Source organism: Macrotis lagotis, chromosome 4, assembly GCF_037893015.1.
Source record: "Macrotis lagotis isolate mMagLag1 chromosome 4, bilby.v1.9.chrom.fasta, whole genome shotgun sequence".
NCBI lineage: Eukaryota > Metazoa > Chordata > Mammalia > Peramelemorphia > Peramelidae > Macrotis > Macrotis lagotis.
Genome location: NC_133661.1, coordinates 157,374,729 through 157,398,473, shown reverse-complemented (window position 1 = coordinate 157,398,473; position 23,745 = coordinate 157,374,729). Strand labels below are relative to the sequence as shown.

The following is a 23,745-nucleotide window of genomic DNA, read 5'->3' as shown; positions in this document are numbered from 1 at the left end:
TGGTAAGGGAGTGTGCTTATATATGGACAGACCCACAAGCACTCAAAGGACAGACCCAAGGCAAAATCATGAAGCAAAATTCAGTTGAACCTTTCTGTCCTTCCCAATTCTTCACCACCCACCTCCCCACTTTCCCCATTCCACCTCTCCCTTCCAATCTCAGGGTCATCTTCCTCTCTCTTCCTTTCCCAGTAACAAAACTTGCATTGGAATGGAGTTATTTACTTCTTAGGTGTCAATGAGTTTCAATAGCTGTGACCCTTCTTCCAAGGACATTTCCCCTTGATACCTGATGGGTCATCTTTCATCAACTCACTAGAGGCATCAAACAGATGGGGGAGAAATTTCTGAGCAGGTGTCACTGAAATTATACCATTTGTGGGATTACCTACTCCATCTACAGGGAAGATTATAGAGGGAGAGGGAATATGTGGGGTTACCCAATGACCCTTCCATTTCTTAATAATGTGACTGTATATATTCTTCTATATGCATGTGAATGGGCTTATGAACTTGGTGTGTGTATGTGTATGTGTATGTATGTGAGTTTTCCTATCAACCTTTCCCAAAGTAGCTAAGTACAGAGACTATGACTCTCTTAAGTAATAAATTGATTTTTCTCTTTAAAACATTATCTAAAATTTACATAGTATTCTAAGGTCTTCCAAGTGCTTTTTATGTATTATCTCGAACAGTATATCATTTAAAAGAAAGGAGAAGTCTTGCTATGAAAGAAATAATTAAGAAGTTGTGATCCTCCAAAAGACTTTCCCACCAGTCTGTAATTTGATTTTTAAAATAAAAACAAAACACTCCATACAGATTTGGTGTCAGAGAATGAAGAACTACATAACAGCATGTTGAGTTTATGTCTGTAGTTAAGACAAACTAAGGGGCGGCTAGGTGGCATAGTGGATAAAGCACCGGCCTTGGAGTCAGGAGTACCTGGGTTCAAATCTGTTCTCAGACACTTAATAATTACCTAGCTGTGTGGCCTTGGGCAAGCCACTTACCCCCATTTGCCTTGCAAAAAAACTAAAAAAAAAATTAAACTGTTTGAATTCTCACAAATATTTTTTAATTTCATAGTTAGAAGTTTAGTTAAGTTCTCAGGTACTGACTCCTGAAAGGAAGTTAATAAGTGAGTTACTCTCAAAATAGAAATATGAATATAATGCTGATTCAAGGATTTCCTAGGATTTTTCCATCGCTGTTAACAGGACTGACTGTTTGTTCTTAAGCTATGGATATGATCCATCACTGTAAATCCTCTTTGGATGCTTCTTCCTGGCATAGAAGTAACCCTGGGTTCTCAAAGGATGCCAGCAAAATGTCAACACTGACAAGTCCTATTGAGCTGGAAAGGCTTTGAGTAAGGATGCATTGATGAATTTATCATCTAAGGACCAGTTTAGCAAAGTTCAAAGACTCTTCACTGGAAAGCTAGCCCACCAAGCCAGAAGGGTTTTTTGGTTTGTTTTTATTTGTTTTTTTAACCAAAGCAGCTCATGAAATTGTCCACTGAGATGTGAAGGAGTTTTGAAGGAAGCTTCTATAAAGATACTTTATAGGTCTTTTGAAGCAGTTGAATATTTGTGTGTGATGATAACTCAAATTTATATAGCAATTGATGCATTTTTTTTAAAAAAAAAAAAGTACTTTCAGAGCACCAGCCCTGGAGTCAGGAGTACCTGAGTTCAAATCTGGCTTCAGACACTTAAACTTAGCTGTGTGGTCTTGGGCAAACCACTTAACCCCATTGCCTTGCAAAAAAAAAAAAACTAAAAAAAAAGTACTTTCATGTGCATATATTTCCTTATTTGATTCCCCAGTACTTAATAATTACAGTATTTAGAACAAAGTAAGTGTTCAGCAAATGCTTTTTCATTCCTTCACTGATTATACAGTAATACCTTTAAGATAAAACAGAAAGTACTTTACTGAAGAGGTCAAAGAAGTAAAGGAACTTGTCTAAAGTCACACAGCAAGTTAGAGACAGAACTAGGTTTAGAACCCAGATATGTTCCATTCCTTAACCATTAATTTTTTTAATTATACTTTTGCCTCCATTTCTGTGGTTGAGGGAGGAATCTGGGTTTGGAAAGGTATGTGACTGATAGAAGAAATAGATAAGAAGCCCAGTGTCATCTCCCACAACAGGGCGATCCCTCAAGTTCATGGTTATGCCACAAACTGAGTTTGAGCTGTTGCCCTTTTCCTCTAAGAACTACATCATCTCACTAAGAAATAGATTACTCAACCTCCCTATTAAACAGTTTAGTACTCAATACCAGGAATTCTTATTTTTGTCTGATCTGTGTCCCTCCCACTGAAATGATAACATCCCAGGTGAGCTCAATGCTCAGACTGGCTCTCCATGTGTGGAGAAGGTATGAGGTCTTGACTATTATTTCCTAACTTTTGATTTCAGTGACAGTGAAGAGAAGGAAAGCACCAAGAAAGATAACTCAGTGCTCTTGAATTTCCGTCTTAAATATGAAGCTGACATCCTTTTCACCAGGTATGAAATCTTCTTCCCCCCAGATTCCTTCAGGTCCAAAAGGGGAGCATCATGTCAACAAGCTCACAGGTATATCAATCACAACCTAAAAAAAGACCCAGTTGCCTAACAGGGATGGGTCAAAAGTTAGAAATCTCAAGTTCATGTGAATCCCGTGAGGATTTGTCCTCATCTTTGTGGATCATCTAATTTGATGGCAGCATTAGAGTCCCTTTCCCCAAGAGACCAGAGTCTAACAGAGAAGATAATGTTCCTATCCTCAAAGAACAAAATCTGATTGGGGAAATAAGTCACATACAATAGAAAAAAATAATATAAAACTACTGTTCAAATAAATTCAAGTTAACATATAATATACCTGACTCCAAAGTATTCAAGGTCTCAGGTAGCATTTCTGCTCTTAGACTTTTACCCTCAGTTCCCAATACCTAACTAGGTACCAGCCTGAGGTCCCAGACCTCCTTCTCTCTATATATCATGGGGTAGCCTGCCCTAAACCATTCTAACAATTCTGTCCCACTTCCTTATAGAAGTTCCAGTCTGAATCGCTATGAGGTGAAGTCCAACAGCTCCTTAGAGAGTTACAACAGCATTGGCCCTCCTTTCCAATGCACATTTACGGTAAGACTAGACAGGAGGAGGTGAGAAGGTAAAGGATGTGAAGCGGGAGCCCTGTCTCTAGAAGGGATGCCTGGGGTCTGAGTCAATGCTGTCACAGTACAGTGGTAAGACCACTGACCTGGGATTTAGTAAATCAATGTTCTGTCTCTACAAATGTGTGACTGTAAACAGATTCACATTACCTCTGTGGTTCTCAATTCCTCTAGAATGGAAAGAACAATTAGTGGCCTTAACAGTTAAATTTGTATGATACTGACTCTAAATGCATTTGGGGTTCATAAGATCATAGATTCAAAGTTGGAGGGAACCTTAAAGGTTATCTGATCTAATACTCTCATTTTGTAGATTAGGAAACTCACAAAGGATAAAATTTATTCATCATCACATGGGGACAAGGACAGAACTAAGATCTTTAAGCCAGCGGTTCGTTTCACTGTACAATTCCTCCTAGAGTTCTGAGAAGGGAAAGGTTAATGTGAGTTATCAAAAAGAGGAGAAAGAACATGATATGGGCCTTGAATAAGGCAGGATTAGGAAGCTTGAAGGAAAGGAATCTAAACAAGGCAACAACATGAACAAAGGCAGGCAGCTCAAGGGTAAAAACCCATCTGGCTGGAACAGAGATGGATAGTAAGGGTAGACAGGTAAGGAGGTCCAGGTGGAGAGCTCAAAAGATCTAATTACTATGATTATAATGGTGGGCAGATAGACTATTCAGAATCCACAAGACCTGGTTGTGTGACCCTGGGCAAGTCACTTAATTTCTCTGTGCTCCTGGAGAACTCTTTCAGACTCTAAGTCAAGGACAAGGAATATCCAGTCTTCAGGTCTTATAAGACCCACAATTCCCTGCCCCAGGGATTAGTACACTAATGCATTTTCCCTCTTTCTTCATAGATCCTAAACTTGGGATTTTTCCCAGTAAATGGGGTCACAATTAAAATCACAGTCCCCATTGCCACAAGAGGAGGGAACCGCCTACTGATGCTGAGTGACTTTGTGAATCAGGTAATGATCTTCTGGCAGCCCTCTATGATAGTTAAGGGTGGGCATAATACTCTTCCTAAGTCAGCAAGAACCTTGCCCAGGGGGTAAGATCCTCACTGTTTCCTTTCCCACCATCCAGAGTGGGTTTCTTCATCAGTTATTCCAAAGGGGAAAAGTACTTCTTCCAAAGGGAAAAGACTGTCAGATGGACCTGGTTGTAAGTCTACGTGTGTGTCTGTTTTATGTATAGGAGAATACAACGTGCACCATCGGGGGGAACAATACTGACTACCGGCAAGCTCCCACTGAGGAGGACCTGAGTCATTCATCACACCTGGTAGAGACCCTCCCATGGAAAGAGGGGTAGAATGTAGTAGCCTCCAAGATCTCTATTTCCTGAGCATAAAAGTTGTTTTTCTCTTAGTATAGAGTACATGATATATAAAACATGGTACAAAAGGTACCAAGCAAATGCCAATAGGTCTCTATCCTTAAGCTAAACTCTATGAGGAGTACAAATAATAAAAATAGGGAGAGAAGTCAGGGAAAATTTGTATAGTCAGATTTAGATTGGGCTTTAGGATGGGCAACAGACAAAAGCAGAAAAAAAAAGGCAGATATTCTGATATTCCAGAAAGGGCAAAAAAAATAGATATATAGATATCTATCACATGTACAATGGGACAGCTGACCCTTTGTGATATCCATAAAGTAGATAGGAAATGTATTATTAATTTATTTTCTAGATAGGGAAACTGAAGCACAAAAAGATAATTTAATTTCACACAAATGTATTTATGAAGATCTACTAATGTATAAAAGTACTTTAAATTAGGACTACCACTGAAATTATAAAATAGGTCGCCCAACTCAAGTACTTTGTTCCTTCCTTAAAGCAGCAAGGACACAGTGAAGAATGAACCTTGAGGGGCAGCTAGGTGGCGCAGTGAATAAAGCACCGGCCCTGAAGTCAGGAATACCTGGGTTCAAATCCGACCTCAGACACTTAATAATTACCTAGCTGTGTGGCCTTGGGAAAGCCACTTAACCCCAATTGCCTTGCAAACACCCCCCCCAAAAAAAAGGAATGAACCTTGAGCTGTTTTGGGTTGCTTAGCATCTCTGTGCTTCAGTGAAATGGGACCTACCTCAAAGCATTTCTATGAAGATGAAATAATACATGTAAAGCACTTTCCAAAGTGCTATATATATGTTAGCTATTATTCCATTATACCAAAAACTACTAATCTTGTCCATTTGGAATCCAAAAACAAAGTAGATGACTCCTCCAGCAGAGGCTCATGGGACCCATCAAATTTTACCACAAAAACATTCCCCTATATTCAGGACCAATCTGATTTAAGGGAAAGAGAGATCATAAGCTCCAGAATCTCCACTTCTGATGTCTTGATTCAGGGCTCTTGCCCTGAGATAGGCTCCATTCAGCCCGACTCTGGAGAAATGAGCTAGTCATTTCTCTTTCCATCTTAGGGAGAGTGATCTTATCTAGGCCTTGCACAGAGTAGGTTCTTAATAAACATTTGTGGAATTCAATTAAACTTGCCCTCCCCTGGGTCTTTTTTCAGAATCATAGCAATTCAGATGTGGTTTCAATCAACTGCAACGTGAAGCTGGCCACCAACCAGGAAATGAGTTTCTACCTGCTGGGGAATCTATGGCTAAAATCCCTCAAAGCAGTAAGTAGCCAAGTCCCTTCCTGACTTACTCCCCATCCTTGGACTCTTTTAATTCAGCTAAAGAATAGAGAAACCACAAGAGAATTCAGATCCCTCTCAGTTTCCCAGGAATAGAGTCCCTCCTAGGTTTTCCATTGATTGGTTATCTAATCTGTGGGTTATTCTTAGTTAATCTTTCATTGCAAACTGACCTCCTCCAACCTCCCTCCTTCATCAGTTCTTCCTTCTTCCCACTCAATGGCACTTGAACAATCAAAATGTACTCAACGCTGCATTGCAGGGTACAAACAACCCATTCTCTGAGCCAACCAACTTACTTTCTAACAAGGCCACCAAGATATAAATATAATAAAATTGAATATCAGTTACAAAGCCAGTATTAAGTGCCAACCAGGTGGTCCAGAAAGGAAATGCTATAGGAAGTCAGAGGAAAGAGGGCTCGTTGTAAAGTGAGATAGTGAAACCGAGTTTAAGAAATAGGTGAGATTGGCAAAAAAAATATAATTAGGCAGCTAGATAGCTCTGTGTGTCTAGATAATTACAGAATAACTTCAAAACTAATGGAAATCTTTTCTAGTTTATCCATCATTCTGGATTATCTACTAAGTAGTATGGCTCATTGAAGATGAAGATATGATCTCCCCATCCTTGGATTTCAATAGTCTTCTCATTCAGAGGAGAAATCCTACCCATTATAGTCTACCTAATACCACACCAAGATCTCCTAGCTGAAAAACAAATGTCCATGTGTGTTGAATTCAAGGCAAGAGCTAGAGACTCCAAGATCAAATGGATATGGTCAGGAACAGGGAAGCTAGGAAAGGGTCCTAGTGAATGATACAGGATCAAAAAGAGTTGGAAAAGTGTTAAGACAAATAAAGATCTCCTTGTTACACTTCACTCAAAGAAGAGATAACAAATTTAATTACTGGCCTGAGTTAGAACATCCCTGACACATAAATCCTAAGATGTTAAAAGCAGGAAAGATCTTTAGACAACATTTACTGATGGAAAAACCGAGAATTAGAAAAGACTCACTCAATACAAGGTCAAACAATGCCTTGGAGAAAGAACTCTAGACTATATGTCATAGGACCTGCATACTTCTCAAGTGAATTTGTACAAATAGGGACTTAATCTCTATCTGGACTTCAGATTTTATGTATTTGTTTTTCCAATTATATATATATATATATATATATATATATATATATATATATATAGTTCTCAACATTCATTTTTATAAAATTTTCTCTCTCCCCATGACAGCAAGTAATTTGATAAAGATTATATATATATATATATATATATATATATACATAATCTTGCTACACATATTTCCATATTAGTCATTCTGTGAAAGAATCAGAACAAAAGGGGAAAACCACAAGGAAGAAAAACAAAAAAATTTAAATATAGTATGCTTTGATCTGCATTCAGACTCCATAGTTCTTTTTTTATTAGTTTTATTTTTATTTTTTAAATTTATTTATTATTCCAGTTATATGCAAAGATAGTTTTCAATATTCATTTTTATAAGATTTTGAGTTCCATGTTTTTCCCTCCCTCCCCTCCTTCCCCCTTCCCCTTGAAAGCACATAATCTGATATAACATATATTATAACCATGTTAAACATACTTCCATATTAATCACTTGTGAAAGAAGAATCAGAATAAAAAGGAACAAAAAAACCAGGGGAGGACCAAAAAATGTTTTGGCCTGCTTTCAGACTCCACGAGTCTTTTAGAATTGTCTTTGATCACTCTATTGCTGAGAAGAGCTAAGTCCATCATAGTTGATCACACAATGTTGCTGTAACAACAGTTACAGTTACTATATACAATATTCTCTTGGTTCTGCTTACTTCACTCAGCATTAATTCATCTAAGTCTTTTTAGGTTTTTCAGAAATCTGCAGGGCCTGTTCAATGATTGTTACATAGCAGCACCCAAGGCAAAAGGTTGACCTAGATGACCTTAAAGGGCCCTTCCCAAGCTCAAGTCTATGAACCCAGATTTGTCATTCTCTCCCTTAGTGTCGCTAAAGAAATTAAGTTCCCATAACCGCTTTACTCCCACCATTTGGATCGTTATTGGCAAATATTAAACACCCCACTCTACACCAACTGTTCTGGACACTATAATAAACCGGTCTTTTGACTGGGACCACTGAAAAAGGTGTTGACTTTCCCTGAGTCACAACTGGGAAAGTCAGGTGTGTCTAGAAACCACCAATGGACCAATAGGTGAAAGGAGAGGAAGGAGAGAATAAAGAAAGAAGAATCCATAGAACAACAAACACAACCAATAAAAATAAAGAAAACACTGGTAAGCATGTAAACACAGGTCAAGCTAGATGGCACCAAAGAATTCATCAGTTAATGACAGAAGCAAAACTGGACCCAATCATTCGACTGTGTGGCACTGTTTTCTAACAATATAAATCATGTTAGGATTTATTAAAAAATGACTTGTATCAAAACTCATGTTTTTGTTTTTGAAGGAGAGGTACTTTTGGAAGAAGTAGGCAGTATATCAGTGGAATCCTTATTTGGCCTCCTGGGACACTGAGGTGGGTTGGGAGTAGAAGGCTCTCTATTCAATTTCAGACAATAACATTCCTGTCTCTGACCATTTAGCTCAAGTTCAAGTCTCTGAAAATCAAAATCAATGCGGTATTGCAGCGACACTTCCAGAGTCCCTTCATCTTCCGAGAAGAGGATCCCAGTAGGCAGGTGAGCTTGGGGGGGGGGGGGGGAAGAAAGGGAGAGGAAACAATTCCCTGGGAGGAAGGGGAGGCAGGACAAGAGCTAGGATCTTGAGCCTGAGAGGTGACCCTGATCTAGTCCCTCTCTCTATCAGAAACAGGCCGGCCTATTCCATCCCAGAAGGTAAGGCACATGAGCCAAGGGCCCAAAAGTTCAAGACTAGTCTCTTCCCCAACCCCACCCCCTACTCCCTGGGAAAGGCCAGCAAGTCAGGGTCATTTCTTGAAAGCAAATTTAATAATGCATTGTAAGTTTTGTAAACTTTGAAGCAATCTATAAACTTTTATTATTTCTCTTCGATCTCTATTTCTCTCTGGGTCTGTCTTTATAGATCAGTTTTCTATTAGTTGGTCAAATAAGAAACTCTACACAAATGTCCAGTAAAATCACTCTGGGTGGTCTCCTCTCATCACCTCTCACTCTATAAAATACCTAAATCTATAAACATGCATTCTATGTGCTCCTTAAAAGTTATTTTAGATTGGTTGTTTTGTAATGGAATGTTTAGAGGGGGATGCTGTTTTAAAGGGGGAATCTGATGCTCTCAATCATTTGGGGGAGGAGGAATGATGACAAAGATATAAAGAGAAGGGAAATCGATCTCATCTGCCAAACCCCATCCTCGAGATTTTGTACCCAGCTACCTAAATAAGGAGACATACATCAAGACAAAGGGCTGGCTACCTTCAGAACCCAGACACTTGGGGACCATGCAGTTCTGCTGCCCTCTCCTGGCGTTACTTAGGAATCAATGCTCTAAAATTCAGTTCATGGACTGTTATCATCCAGTTTAGAAAATATATATATATATATATATATATGTACATATATATATATATATATATGTATATAGCGAAAATAAAAGAATAGACTTTTTCAATCATACTCATGTATTTAGTGATCTTCTCCCCTTCTCCCAAGGGGGCTGAAAGGGGGGAGAAAATAAGGTTTCCTGGATATTTTATCTTTCAGAAAATCAATCAAAATTATCAAAGATGGACTATTGTACAAAGATATATAGGACGATGTCTCTCCATCAATCCCAGTCTAGTTGAAATGGCAAGACATAGATCCTTTAAAATATAAGAACAGTGTATGAAAAATTTTAAGTATATGAGGGGTACACATAGCAAAGAACGCATTTGGGACTGGAAGGATAATAGAAGGTGGACAAGCTCTTTGAGGCTTGGCCAAACCTGGGCTTTAATCCTTGGGCCTTCTGAAACCAATTATAACCCCTCCCCCAACTATTGTTGGGTTCTTCAAGGACCAACTTCTGCCCCCAGGTCCTCTGAGGCTTTAACCAGTGTGTGGTTCTGGTAAACGAGCAGACTAAGCAACAGCCACCTGTGGCCAATTCTGGCAGAGCAGTTCTGCCAAGTCATTAGAGGGAATCTTCCTGATGACTGGGATCTTCTTCTGCAGGCAACTATAGCTATTACAAGTTTGAGACCCAACAAAACCGAGGCATAAATGGAATTACAAACAGGAAATGTGCTCCTGAAAGTCCCTTCTCAGGGAGAAAACAAGACTCAAGAGCAATGGTCAATGAAACTAGTTTTATGTCAACTACATGACCCCCCCTGTCACTTTGGGAAGTGTCAGATACTGAGAGTCATCTACGTAGAAAACTATCAAGGGAGACAGCTTTGACTCAACTAACCAAAGCCAGGTCCAGTCCCGGGATGAAAATCCCTAGCTCTTCCTCCTCTAACACTATGGGGGGGGGGGGGGGGGGGCGTTGCTAGGTGGCACAATAGAGTCAAGAGGACCTGAGTTCAAATCCAGCCTCAGACACTTAAAAATTACCTAGCTGTATGACCTTGGTAAAGTCACTTAACTCTACTGCTTTGCAAAACAAAAAAACAAAAAAAAAGACTATGGGAATTCTGGTTGTTGATGGTACTACAAGAGTTGGAAGAAGCTGGAAAACTTCTACTAGAGATTTGGTACTATCAGGGTCCCCATGGCAACATTTTATAAAACACTGTTCTTTTCCCTTTGGGTCCAGCCCTCCCCTCTGAGGAGAAAAACAAGAAGAGACTATATAACAATGATGGCCCTTATTGGTACTATTAAAATTGGAAGAAGTAAAAATTTCTTCTGGTAGAGAATTGGCATTTTCTGAGTCCTCATGGCCACATTTTTTTAATTTAATAAATTTATTTATTTTCGCAACTAGAGCAAAGATAGTTTTCAACATTTTTGTAAGGTTTTGAGTTTCACATTTTTTCTCTCTCTCCCCCATTTCCATCCCCATTCCTTCTTGATAGGAAATAATGTGATACAGATTATCTAAATATAACTACTAAATATATTTCCATATTAATCATGTTGTGAAAAAAGTAAAAAAAATTAAGAATGAAAAAAATATAAAATATAAAACAAATTTTAAAAACTGAAAATAGTATGCTTTGGTCTACATTCAGACTCCACAGTTTCTTCTTCAAATGTAGATGGTATTTCCCATCCCAAGTCCTTTAGAATTGTTGATAATGAGGCAACTAGGTGGTACACTGGCTAGAGCCCTGGAGCCCTGGAGCCAGAAGGACCTGAGTTTAAATCTGGCCTCAGACACTTAATAATTACCTAACTGTTTTTGACAAAATACAGCACCCATTCTTATTAAGAACACTAGAAAGTGTAGAAATAAATGGACTATTCCTTAGTAAAATAAGCAGTATCTATCTGAAACCATCAAGAAGCATTATATTCAATGAGGAGATGCTAGAGCCATTCCCAATAAGATCAGGGGTGAAACAAGGATGCCCATTATCACCACTACTATTCAATGTCATATTAGAAATGTTAGCTTCAGCAATTAGAGAAGAAAAAGAAACTGAAGGAATTAGAATTGGGAAGGAAAAGACAAAACTCTCACTCTTGGCAGATGACATGATGGTATACCTAGAGAATCCCAAAAAACTACTGGAAACAATTAGCAACTTTAGCAAAGTTGCAGGATATAAAATAAACCCTCATAAATCCTCAACTTTTATATATATGACTAGAAAGATACAGCAGGAAAAGCTAGAAAGAGAAATCCCATTCAAAGTAACCTCAGACAATACAAAATACTTGGGAGTCTATTTGCCAAGGCAGACTCAGAAACTTTTTGAAAACAATTACAAAACACTGCTCACACAAATTAAATCAGATTTAAATAACCAGGCAAACATCAACTGCTTATGAATAGGTTGAGCTAATAAAATAAAAATGACAATTCTACCAAAACAAAACTACCTTTCTAATTCCCTACCAATCAAAATTCCAAAAAATTACTTTAATGACTTAGAAAAAGTGGTAAGTAAATTCTTATGGAGAAATAAAAAGTCAAGAATTTCCAGAGATTCAATGAAACAAAGTGCAAAAGAAGGTGGTTTGGTCCTACCAGATCTAAAATTATATTATAAAGCATCAGTCATCAAAACTGTCTGGTATTGGTTGAGAAATAGAGTGGTGGACGAGTGAAATAGACTAGATGCAATAGCAGAAAACAATTATAGTAATCTCCTGTTTGATAAACCTAAAGAGTCCTGTTATTGGGATAAAAAACTCTCTCTTTGATAAAAACTGCTGGGCAAATTGGAAGTTAGTATGGAAGAAACTTAGATTAGACCAATAACTCACACCCTATACCAAGATAAGATCAAAATGGATACAGGGTGGGGCAGCTAGGTGGCAGTGGAGAAAACGCCAGCCTTGGAGTCAGGAGTACTTGGGTTCAAATCCGGTCTCAGACACTTAATAATTACCTAGCTGTGTGGCCTTGGGCAAGCCACTTAATCCTGTTTGCCTTGAAAAAACCTAAAAAAAAAATGGATACAGGATTTAGACATAAAAAAATATTATAAGCAAACTAGATCAAGGACTAGTTTACTTGACAGATCTATGGGAAGGGAAGCAGTTTATGACTAAGGAACTAGATGATTTTGATTACATTAAATTAAAAAGCTTTTGCACAAACAAAACCACTGTAACCAAGATCAAAAGAAATGTAATAAACTGGGAGACAATCTTTACAACTAGTATTTCTGACAAAGGACTCATTTCTAAAATATACAGAGAACTGAGTCAAATTTAAAAAAAAAAGTCATTCCCCAATTGACAAATGGTCAAAGGATATGCAAAGTCAATTTATAGATGAGAGCAAAGCAATCCATAGTTACATGAAAAATTTCTCTAAATCATTACTTATTAGAAAAATGAAAATTAAAGCTTCTCTGAGGCACCACCTCACACCTTTCAGACTGGCCAATAAGACCAGAAAGGACAATGATCATTGTTGGAAGGATTGTGGGAAATCTGGGACACTAATACATTGTTGGTGGAGCTGTGAATTCATCCAACCTTTCTGGAGAGCAATCTGGAACTATGCCCAAAGGGTACCAAAAATTTGCATACCTTTTGATCCGACAATACCACTACTGGATCTATATCCTGAAGAGATGATGAAAAAAGGGTAAAAACATCACTTGTACGAAAATATTCATAGCAACCCTGTTTGTGGTGGCAAAGACTTGGAAATCAATTGGGGAATGGCTTAGCAAACTGTGGTATATGTATGTCATGGAACACTACTGTTCTATTAGAAACCAGGAGGGATGGGAATTCAGGGAAGCCTGGAGGGATTTTCATGAACTAATGCTAAATGAGATGAGCAGAACCAGAAAAACATTGAACACCCATCCTAACAGCAACATGGGGGCAATGATCAACCTTGATGGACTTGCTCATCCCATCAGTGCAACAATCAGGGACAATTTGGGACTGTCTATGATGGAGAATACCATCTGTATCCAGAGAAAGAACTATAGAGTTTGAACAAAGACCAAGAACTATTACCTTTAATTTAGGAAAAAAACACTGATATCTTAGTGTCTGATCTTTCTTTCTCTTATACTTTATGTTTCTTCCTTAAGTATATGATTTCTCTCTCATCACACTCAATTTGCATCAATGTATACCATGGAAACAATGTAAAGACTGGCAAAGTGCCTTCTGTCAGGGGGTGGGGTGGAGTAAGATTAGGGGAAAAACTGTAAAACTCAAAATAAATAAAATCTTTAAAAATAATAATAATAATTACCTAGCTGTATGAACTTAGGCAAATCACTTAACCCCATTGCCTTGAAAAAAACAAATTGTTAATAATCACTATACTACTGAGAAGAACAAATTCATTATAGTTGATCACACAATGTTGCTGTTATTGTGTACAATGCTCTTTGGGTTCTGCTTATTTCATTCAGAATCAGGTCATGCAAGTCATTTTAGGCTTTTTTGAAGTCTGGCCACTCTTGATTTCTTACAGAATAGTACTCAATCACATTCATATACTACAATTTGCTCAGTCATTTCCAAATTAAAGGGCATACCCTCAATTTTCATGGTCATATTTTATAAACATTCTTGTCATCCCTTTGGGCCTGGGCCCTTCCCTACTGGGGATACAGTAGGGGGCTGCCACAAGAGCAAACTGTGTAATAGTGATGGCCCTTGATGGTACTACTAAAATTGAAAGAAGATAAAAAAAAATTCTAATGCAGAAATGTTACCATCTAGGTTCTCATGGCCATATTTTGAAAAACATTCTTATTCTCTTTCCCTCCAACAAAGAAAGCTGCCTCAAGAGTAGATTGGGTAATAGTGATGGGATCTTGATGGTACTACTAGAGTTGGAAGAAGCTGGAAAATTTCTCCTGGGAAAATTGGTACTATTTGGATCCTCATAGCAATATTTTAAAAAACTTTCTTGTTCTCCCTTTGGACCCAGTCTGAGGAGAAAAACAAAAGCAGACTATATAACAATGATGGCCCTTACTACAGTTGGAAGAACCTGGAAAACTACTTGAGAGAGAATTGGGACTATCTGGGTCCTCATGGCCATATTTTATAAGGTTTCTTATCTTTCTTTTGGGTTCAGGCCCTCCCCTCCTATACAAAAAGCTGACACTCGAGGAAAACTGTAAAAGTAATGGTACTACTAGACTTGGAAGAATCTGGAAAACTTCTGCTGGAGAATTGGTACTATCTGGATCCTCATGACAACATTTTATAAAACATTCTCGTTCTCCCTCTGCAACCAACCTTAATCTCTGAGAAAAACACAAAAATATACTGTATAACAATGATGGCCCTTGGAAGAAACTGAAAAACTTCGTCTGGTAGAGAATTGGTACTCTCTTTGTCCTGATGGTCACATTTTATCTTCCTTTGGGTCTAGGTCCTCCCTTCCTACGTAGAAAGCTGCCTGAAGAGCAGATTGGGTAATAGTGATGGTCCTTGATGGTACTATTAGAGTTGGAAGAAGCTGAAAAATTTCTGCTGTAGAATTGGTACTATCTGGATCCTCACAGCAATATTTTAAAAAAAATTCTCATTTGTTGTCTGGGCTCAGCCTGGCTGTCTGAAGAGAAACACAGAAGCAGGCTGCATAATAATGATGGTCCTGAATGCTACTACTAAAGTTGCAAGAACTTAGAAAACAACTTCTGATAGAGAATTGTTTCTATCTAGCTTCTCATGGCAACCTTTTTTTGGGGGGGGGATTAGGTTTTTGCAAGGCAAATGGGGTTAAGTGGCTTGCCCAAGGCCACACAGCTAGGTAATTATTAAGTGTCTGAGACCATATTTGAACCCAGGTACTCCTGACTCCAAGGCTGGTGCTTTATCCACTATGCCAACTAGCAGCCCTCATGGCAACATTTTATAAAACATTCTTGTTTTCCCTTTGGACCTAGTCTTGCTCTCTGAAGAGAAACACAAGAGCAGACTGTATAAAAATGGTCCTTAAAGTAGGAAGAAGCTGGAAAACTTTTGATATAGAACTGGTACTGAGTCCTGAAGGCCACATTTATATACATTCTTATCTTTCTGTTGGGCCTGGGCCCTGCCCTCTTGCAGAGAAACAGGCTGTGGAACAGTGATGTCCTTTCATGGCACTACTACAAATGGAAGAAGCTGGAAAACTACTTCTGATAAAGAACTGGTACTATCTGGATTCTCATGGTCACATTTTATAAAACATTCTTATCTTTCTTTTGGGCCCAGGCCCTCCCCTCCTGCACAAAAAGCTGACATGGGAGCAGACAATGATAGTCATTAATGGTACTACTCAAGTTGGAAGAATCTGAAAAACTACTTCTGGCAGAAACTGGTATGATTTGAATCCTCAAAGCAATATTTTAAAAAATAATCTTGTTTGCCTTTTGAGCCAAGCCTGGTTTTCTGAGGAGAAACACAAAAGCAGACTGTACAACAATGATGGCTCTTAATGGTACTACTAGATTTGGAAGAATCTGGAAAACCTCTGCTGGAGAATTAGTACTTTGAATCCTCTTGGCCACATTTTATAAATATTCTAATATTCCATGTAGATCCTGCCCCTCCCCTCCTGCACAGAAAGCTGCCACAGAAGATTGAATTACAGTGATGGTCCTTGATGGTACTACTAGAATTGTAAGAAGCTGGAAAACTTCTGCTAGAGAACTGGTACTTTCTAGATTCTCATGGCAACATTTTAAAGAACATTCTTGTTTTTCCTTTGGTCCCAACCTTTCTCTCTGAGGAGAAGCACAAGAGCAAATTGTATAACAAGGATGGCAAGTTGGAAGAAGCTGAAAAACTTCACCTGGTAGAGAACTGGTACTCTCTTTGTTCTGATAGTCACATTTTATCTTTCCATTGGGTCTGGGTCCTCCCCTCCTACACAGAAAGCTGCCTCAAGAGTAGACTGGATAATAGTGATGGCCCTTGATGGTATAACCAGAGTTGGAAGAATATGGAAAATTTCTGCTAGAGAATTAGTACTACTTGGATCCTCTTGGCCACATTTTATAAACATTCTTATATTCCATGTAGACCTGCACAGAAAACTGCCACAGAAGCAACACTGTGAAATAATGATGGCTCTTGGTGGTATTACTAGAGTTAGAAGTGAAAAACTTTTTCTCCTGGAGAATTGGTGTTATCTGGATCCTCATGGCAACATTTAAAAAACATTCTTGTTTTCCCTTTGGGCTCAGCCAGGATCTCTGAGAAGCACAAAAGTCAACTGTATGACAGGGATGACCCTTCATGGTCCTACAAGAGCTGGAGGAAGCTGGAAAACTATTTCTTATAGAGAATTGGTATTCTCTGGGTTCTGATAGTCATATTTTATAAATATCCATGAGCCTAGGCTCTTTTCTACCACAGAAAGCTGTCCCAGAAGCAGACAGGAAAATAGTGATAGTCCCTGATGGTACTACTAGAGTTTGAAGAAGCTAGAAAACTTCTTCAGCTAGAAGCTGAAGCTATCTACATCCTCATGGCAACATTTTATAAAATATTCTTGTCTTCCCTTTGGCCCAGTCTGGAAACACAAGAGCAGACTGTATAACAGTGATAGCCCTTGGAATTGGAAGAAGCTGGAAAACTTCTGATAGAGAATTGTACTCTGAATTCTGATGGTCACATTTTACAAACATTATCTTCCCTTTGGGCCTAGGCTCTACTCTCTGGTATAGAAAGCTGCCACAGGAGCAGATTGGGTAATAGCAATGACCCTTAATGGCACTACTAGATTTGGAAAAAAAAATGGAAAATTTCCTTGGCTCAAGAATTGGTACCATCGAGATCCTCATGGCAACATTTTATAAAACATTCTTAATTTCATTTGGCCCAGTCTTGCTCACTGAGGGGAAACACAAGAGTAGAGACTATATAACAATGATAGTCATTAATGGTACTACTCAAGTTGGAAGAATCTGGAAAACTACTTCTGGCAGAAACTGGTATTATCTGAATCCTCAAAGCAATATTTTAAAAAACAATCTTGTTTGCCTTTTGAGCCAAGCCTGGTTTTCTGAGGAGAAACACAAAAACAGACTGTACAACAATGATGGTTCTTAATGGTACTACTAGATTTGGAAGAATCTGGAAAACCTCTGCTGAAGAATTAGTACTTTGAATCCTCTTGGCCACATTTTATAAATATTCTAATATTCCATGTAGATTCTGCCCCTCCCCTCCTGCACAGAAAACTGCCACAGAAGACTGAATTACAGTGATGGCCCTTGATGGTACTACTAGAATTGTAAGAAGCTGGAAAACTTCCTTTCCAGGGAATTGGTACTAACTGGAACCTCACGGTACCATTTTTAAAAACATTCTTGGTTTCCTTTTGGGCCCAGCCAAGCTTTCTGAGAAGAAGCACGAGAGCGGACTGTATGACAATGAAGGCCCTTACAGTCCTACTAGAGATGGAGGAAGCTGGAGAAGTATTTCTGATAGAAAATTTATACTCTCTGGGTCCTGATAGCCATATTTTATACATTCTTATCTTCCCCTTTGAGCCTGGGCTCTTCTCTGCTGCACAGAAAGCTGTCCCAGGAGCAGAATGGAAAACAGTGATGGCCCCTGGTGATACTACCAGAATGTGAAGAAGCTGGAAAATTTCTTCAGTTGGAAAATTGGTACTATCTAGATCCTCATGACAACATTTTATAAAACAGTTCCCTTTGGCCCATTCTTGTTATCTGGGAAGAAACACAAGAGCAGGCTGCATAATAACTATGGCCCTTAAGAGTTGGAAGAAGCTAGAAAACTTCTGATAGAGAATTGGTATTCTCAAGATCCTGATGGCCACATTTTATAAACATTGTTATCTTCCCTTTGGGCATGGGTTCTTCTCTTTGGCACAAAAAGCTGCCTCAGGAGCAGATTAGGTAATAGCAATGGCCCTTAATGGTATTACTAGATTTGGAAGAAACCGGAATATTTCTTCAGCTAGAGAATTGGTACCATCAAGATCCACATGGTAACATTTTATAAAACATTTTTTGTTTTCCCTTTGGCCCAGTCATGCTCTCTGAGGAGAAAAACAAGTCAGACTATGTAACAATGATGGCCATTAATGGAACTACCGGAGGAAGAATCTGGAAAATTACTTCTGATTGAAAATTGGTATTTTCTGGATCCTCATGGCAACATTTTAAAAAACATTCTTATTTTCCCTTGGATCAAGCCTGGCTTTCTGAAGAGAAACACAAAAGCAGACTATAGAACAAAGATGGCCCTTAATGGTACTACTAGAGTTAGAATCTGGAAATCTTCTCCCAGAGAATTAGTACTATTTGGATCCTCTTTGCCACATTTTATAAACATTTTTATCTCCCTTGTTGATCCTGCCTCATCCCTCCTGCCAGAAAGCTACCTAAGAGCAGATTGGATAACCATGAAAGGCCCTTGATGGTACTACAGCTGGAGGAAGTTGGAAAACCACTTCTGATAGAGAATTAGTACTATCGGGATCCTCATGGCAACATTTTAAAAAATGTTGTTTTCCTTTTGGGTTCAGTCTAGCTTTCTGAGGAGAAGCACAAGAATAAACTATATAACAATGATGGCCCTTATAGTTAGAAGAAGCTGGAAACATTCTGATAGAGAATTGGTACTCTGGGTCCTGCTGGTCACATTTATTTTTAGGTTTTTTTGCAAGGCAAATGGAGTTAAGTGGCTTGCCCAAGGCTACACAGCTAGGTAATTACTGTCTGAGGTCACATTTGAACTCAGGTACTACTGACTCCAGGGCCAGTGCTCTATCCACTGCACCACCTAGCCTCCACTGCACCACCTAGCCACCCCTGGTCACATTTTTTAAACAGAGCCTGGGTTCTACTCTCTGGGAAAGAAAGCTGCCAAAGATTAGTGATGGCCCTTAATGGTACTACTACAAAGCTAGAAAACTTCGACTAGAGAACTAGTACTATATAGATCCTCATGGAAACATTTTATAAAAATTCTTGTTTTCCCTTTGGCTCAGTCTTGCTCACTGAGGGGAAACAACAAGAGTTGTCGGTATGACAATGATGGTTCTTAATGGTACTATTAGATCTGGAGGAAGCTGGAAAATTACTTCTGAGAGAGAATTGGTATTCTCTGGGTCCTGATGGCCACATTTTATAAACATTCTTATGTTCCCTCTGGGCCTGGGCTCTTCTCTCTGGCAAAGAAAGCTACTTGAGCACCAGACTGAGTAATAGTGATGGACCTTAATGGTACTACTAGAGTTGGAAGAAGCTAGAAAACTTCTTTGGCTTGAATTGCTACTATCTAGATCCTCAAGACAACATTTTATAAAATATTCGTCTTCCCTTTGGCCCAGTCATGCTCTCTGAGGAGAAAAACAAAACAGACCATATAACAATGATGGTCATTAATGGTACTACTTGAGTTAGAAGAAGCTAGAAAACTACTTCTGATGAAAAACTGGTATTATCTGGATCCTCAAGGCAATATTTTTTAAAAAATTGTTTTCCCCTTGGGTCAAGCCTGGCCTTCCAAGGAGAAACACAAAAGCAGATTGTCTAACCATGATGGCCCTTGATGGTCCTACTAGAGTTAGAATCAGGAAAACTTCTGCTAGAGAATTAGTACTATTTGGATATCCTTGGCCACATTTTAAACATTATCTTCCATGTAGACCCTGCCCCTCCTCTCCTGCACAGAAATCTGCCACAGAAGCAAGACCGTAACCGTGATGGCCTTTGATAGTACTACTAGAGTTGAAAGAAGCCGGAAAACCTTGTCGGGCAGAAAATTGGTACTATCTGGGTCCTTGTGGTCACACTTTATAAACATTCTTATTTTTCCTTTGGGCCTGGGCCCTCCCTCCTACACAGAAAGCAGCCTCAAGAGCAGATTAGGTAATAGTGATGGCCCTTGAAGGTATTACTAGATTTGGAAGAAGCTACAAAACTTCTTCTCCTGGAAGAACTTGTACTGTCTGGACCCTCATGACAACATTTTTAAAAAATTCTTTTCCCAGGGCGGCTAGGTGGCACAGTGGATAAAAGCACCAGCCCTGGAGTCAGGAGTACCTGGGTTCAAATCCAGTCCCAGACACTTAATAATTACCTAGCTGTGTGGCCTTGGGCAAGCCACTTAACCCCATTTGCCTTGCAAAAAAAAGAAACCCTAAAAAAATTATTTTCCCTTTAGTTGAGCCTTGCTCTCTGAAGAGAAACACAAGAACAGACTATATAATAATGATTAGAGTTGGAAGAAACTGGAAAACTTTTGATAGAGAATTGGTACTCTCTGGGTCCTGACAGCCATATTTTATAAGCATTTTTATTATCCCTTTGGACCTGAGCACTTTTTCCTGCACAGAAAGCTACCTTTGGAGCAGATTGGATAATAGTGATGGCCCTTGATGGTATTAATAGAGTTGAAAGAATCTGGAAAACCTCTGCTGAAGAATTGATACTATCTGGATCCTCACAGCAATATTTTTTTTAGTTTTTTTGCAAGGCAAATGGAGTTAAGTGGTTTGCCCAAGGCCACACAGCTAAGTAATTATTAAGTGTCTGAGGTGAAATTTGAACTCAGAACTCCTGACTCCAGGGCCGGTGCCCTATCCACTGTGCCATCTAGCCACCCCAGCAATATTTTTTTATATAAAACATTCTTATTTTTCCTTTGGGTTCAACCTTCACCTCTGAGGCCTGTATTAGCAATGATAGTCCAGTTGCAAGAAGGTAGGAAACTTCTGAAAGAGAATTGGTATTCTCTGGGTCCTCATGGCCACATTTTATAAATATTCTAATTTTTCCTTTGGGCCCAGGCATTCCCCTTCCACACAGAAAGCTGCCACAAGATCAAACTATGTGACATCAAGGTGGCCCTTGATGATACTACTAGAGTTGGAAGAAGTTGGAAAACTTCTGCTTTAGAATTGGTACTATCTGGGTCCTCATGACCTCATTTAATAAAACATCCTTTGGGTCCAGTTATTCCCTCTGAGAAACACAAAAATAGATGATATAACAATGATAGCCCTTGATGGTACTGCTAGATTTGGAGGAAACTGGAAAATTACTTCTGATAAAGAATTGGTACTATCTGGATCCTTGTGACCACATTTTATAAACATTCTTACCTTTCCTTAGTGCCTGGGCCCTCCCCTCCTGCACAAAAACCTGCCACAGAAGCAAGGTTGTGTGACAGTGATGACCTTGATGGTAGTACTACTAGAATTGGAGGAAACTGGAAAATTACTTCTGATAAAGAATTGGTACTATCTGGATCCTTGTGGCCACATTTTATAAACAATCTTGCTTCCCTTTTGGGCCTGGACCCTCCCCTTCCACACAGAAAGCTGCCACAAGAGCAAAACTGTATAATACCAATAACTGATGGCCCTTGATGATATTACTAGAGTTGGAAGAAGCTGGAAAACTTCTGCTGAAGAATTGGTACTATCTAGATCCTCATGGCAATATTTTATAAAACATTCTTATTTTTCCTTTGGGTTCGACCTTTCCCTCTGAGGAAAAACTCAAGACCAGACTGTATTAACAATGATAGTCCTTGATGGTTCTACTAGAGTTGAAAGAAACTGGAAAACTGCTGATACAGAATTCCATCTATCTGAAATCTCATGGCCACATTCTATGAACTTTCTTATTTTCCCTTTGGACTAGGGCCCTCCCTTCCTTTGGAGAAAGCTGCCACATGAGCAATCTATGGAACAGTGGGCCCTCCCTTCCTGCAAAAAAGTCACCACAGAAACAAAGCTGTGTAAAAGTGATGAACCTTGATGGCAGGACTAGATTTGGAAGACACTAAACAACTGCTTCTGTAAAAGAATTAGTACTCTATGGGTCTTCATGGCCATATTTTACAAAAAATTTGTGTCTTTTCTTTGGCTCCAGGCCCTCCTCTCCTAAGAAAGTGGTCACAGAAGCAGACTCTAACAGTGATGGCCCTTGATAGTACTACCAAAGTAGGAAAAAACCTGGAAAAATTTGTATTCAAGAATCCATGTTTCTCTGGACTCAACCCTACATTATAGTAAGCATTATCATTAGCCCTCAACCTCCTGAAAACCTGACCTGAGGCAGAGTATGACCCAGAAAAAGGTTCCTTAAGCCTGTTTAGTTGAGTCTTTCTTCCATATTGAGTAACATTCAGAAAGGACTATGGCTTTGACTTGATTGAAATTCTGTGATACAAAATAATTTAATAAAATTGCTGTAGAGCTTATTTCTAAGAGAAGACTGAAAAACATGACCTTAATGCTCAATTATTTCTAGCTTATCATGTTATTAGGATTGAGAATGCAACCACATTTCCAACTAAAAATTATTTTTAAATGCTTATGTTTTAAAATTTATTTTTATATTTATAACTTATTCCTCCCACTACCTCTGAACAAGATTGTTTTGGCTATCTTCAATTAATGGTGTTTCTTGGCTGTTGTCCCTTTCAGATCATATTTGAAATCTCTAAACAAGAGGATTCCCAGATCCCAATCTGGATCATCATTGGAAGTACATTGGGAGGCCTCTTGCTCCTTGCCCTGCTGGTCCTAGCACTCTGGAAGGTGAGGGCCTTGGCTACAGGCACCTACTAAAATGGCATAGGTTAATGACAGAGAATAAAGAGAATGGGGATCTAGGGAGCCTGAGTATTTCATCTTCATCAGTTCTCCAAGATCTAAACAAGCTTCTGACCTCTTGAGTACATCCTCCTCAGGGGTCAGACTCTCCATGTTTCCTCCATAAAATCCTTCCTACTACTTATAACCCATTATCTAGGCTCTTGAGTTGAAAATTATACATGCTTCTAAGAATGATAGAATTGCAGAGCATCAGAAGTTAAAGAAATCTGAAGGAGATCATCTAATTCAACTTCTCCATTCTCCAGAGGAGAAAAAAGGAGAAGTAAAGAGACAAGCCCAAAATCGCAAAGCTGGAGTAAGAGCAGGAACCTGACAACCCACATTTCTTACATCTTAATTCATAGGAATCTTTTAAATTCAATTCAACAAACATTAAGGGTATCATTAATATGTCAACATATGAGATTCTCTCCTCTTTTAATAGAATTCTCTCCTCTTTTAAAGGAAAAATTTAAGGAGACCATGTTGTCCTTTAGTGCCCTTTCATTTTCTATCACACACACACACACACACACACACACACACACACACACACACACACAAACAGATCCTTCTCTGCTACACTACCACCACCATTCCAAGGTATTCCTATTCTCCAAAGTTGATTTGTTTGCCTAAATGAAATTTCTTCCTTAGAATTCCATTATTCCTTATAATTCCTTATAATTCTATTATCCTACTTCATTTTCCACATTTTCACAC

The 23,745-nt window shown here is 38.8% G+C and overlaps 1 protein-coding gene across 1 annotated transcript in view; it reads left to right on the top strand.

The window, feature by feature from the left end:
• Positions 1-23,745, top strand: part of ITGA11 (integrin subunit alpha 11) — a 218,526-nt gene that overhangs the window by 182,668 nt on the left and 12,113 nt on the right. The window contains exons 23-29 of the mRNA XM_074234488.1: positions 2,432-2,521; positions 3,052-3,142; positions 4,040-4,150; positions 4,380-4,466; positions 5,716-5,826; positions 8,466-8,561; positions 22,852-22,965. Of these exons, the coding sequence (XP_074090589.1) occupies positions 2,432-2,521; positions 3,052-3,142; positions 4,040-4,150; positions 4,380-4,466; positions 5,716-5,826; positions 8,466-8,561; positions 22,852-22,965 (700 nt within the window). The remainder of the gene's footprint in view (positions 1-2,431; positions 2,522-3,051; positions 3,143-4,039; positions 4,151-4,379; positions 4,467-5,715; positions 5,827-8,465; positions 8,562-22,851; positions 22,966-23,745) is intronic.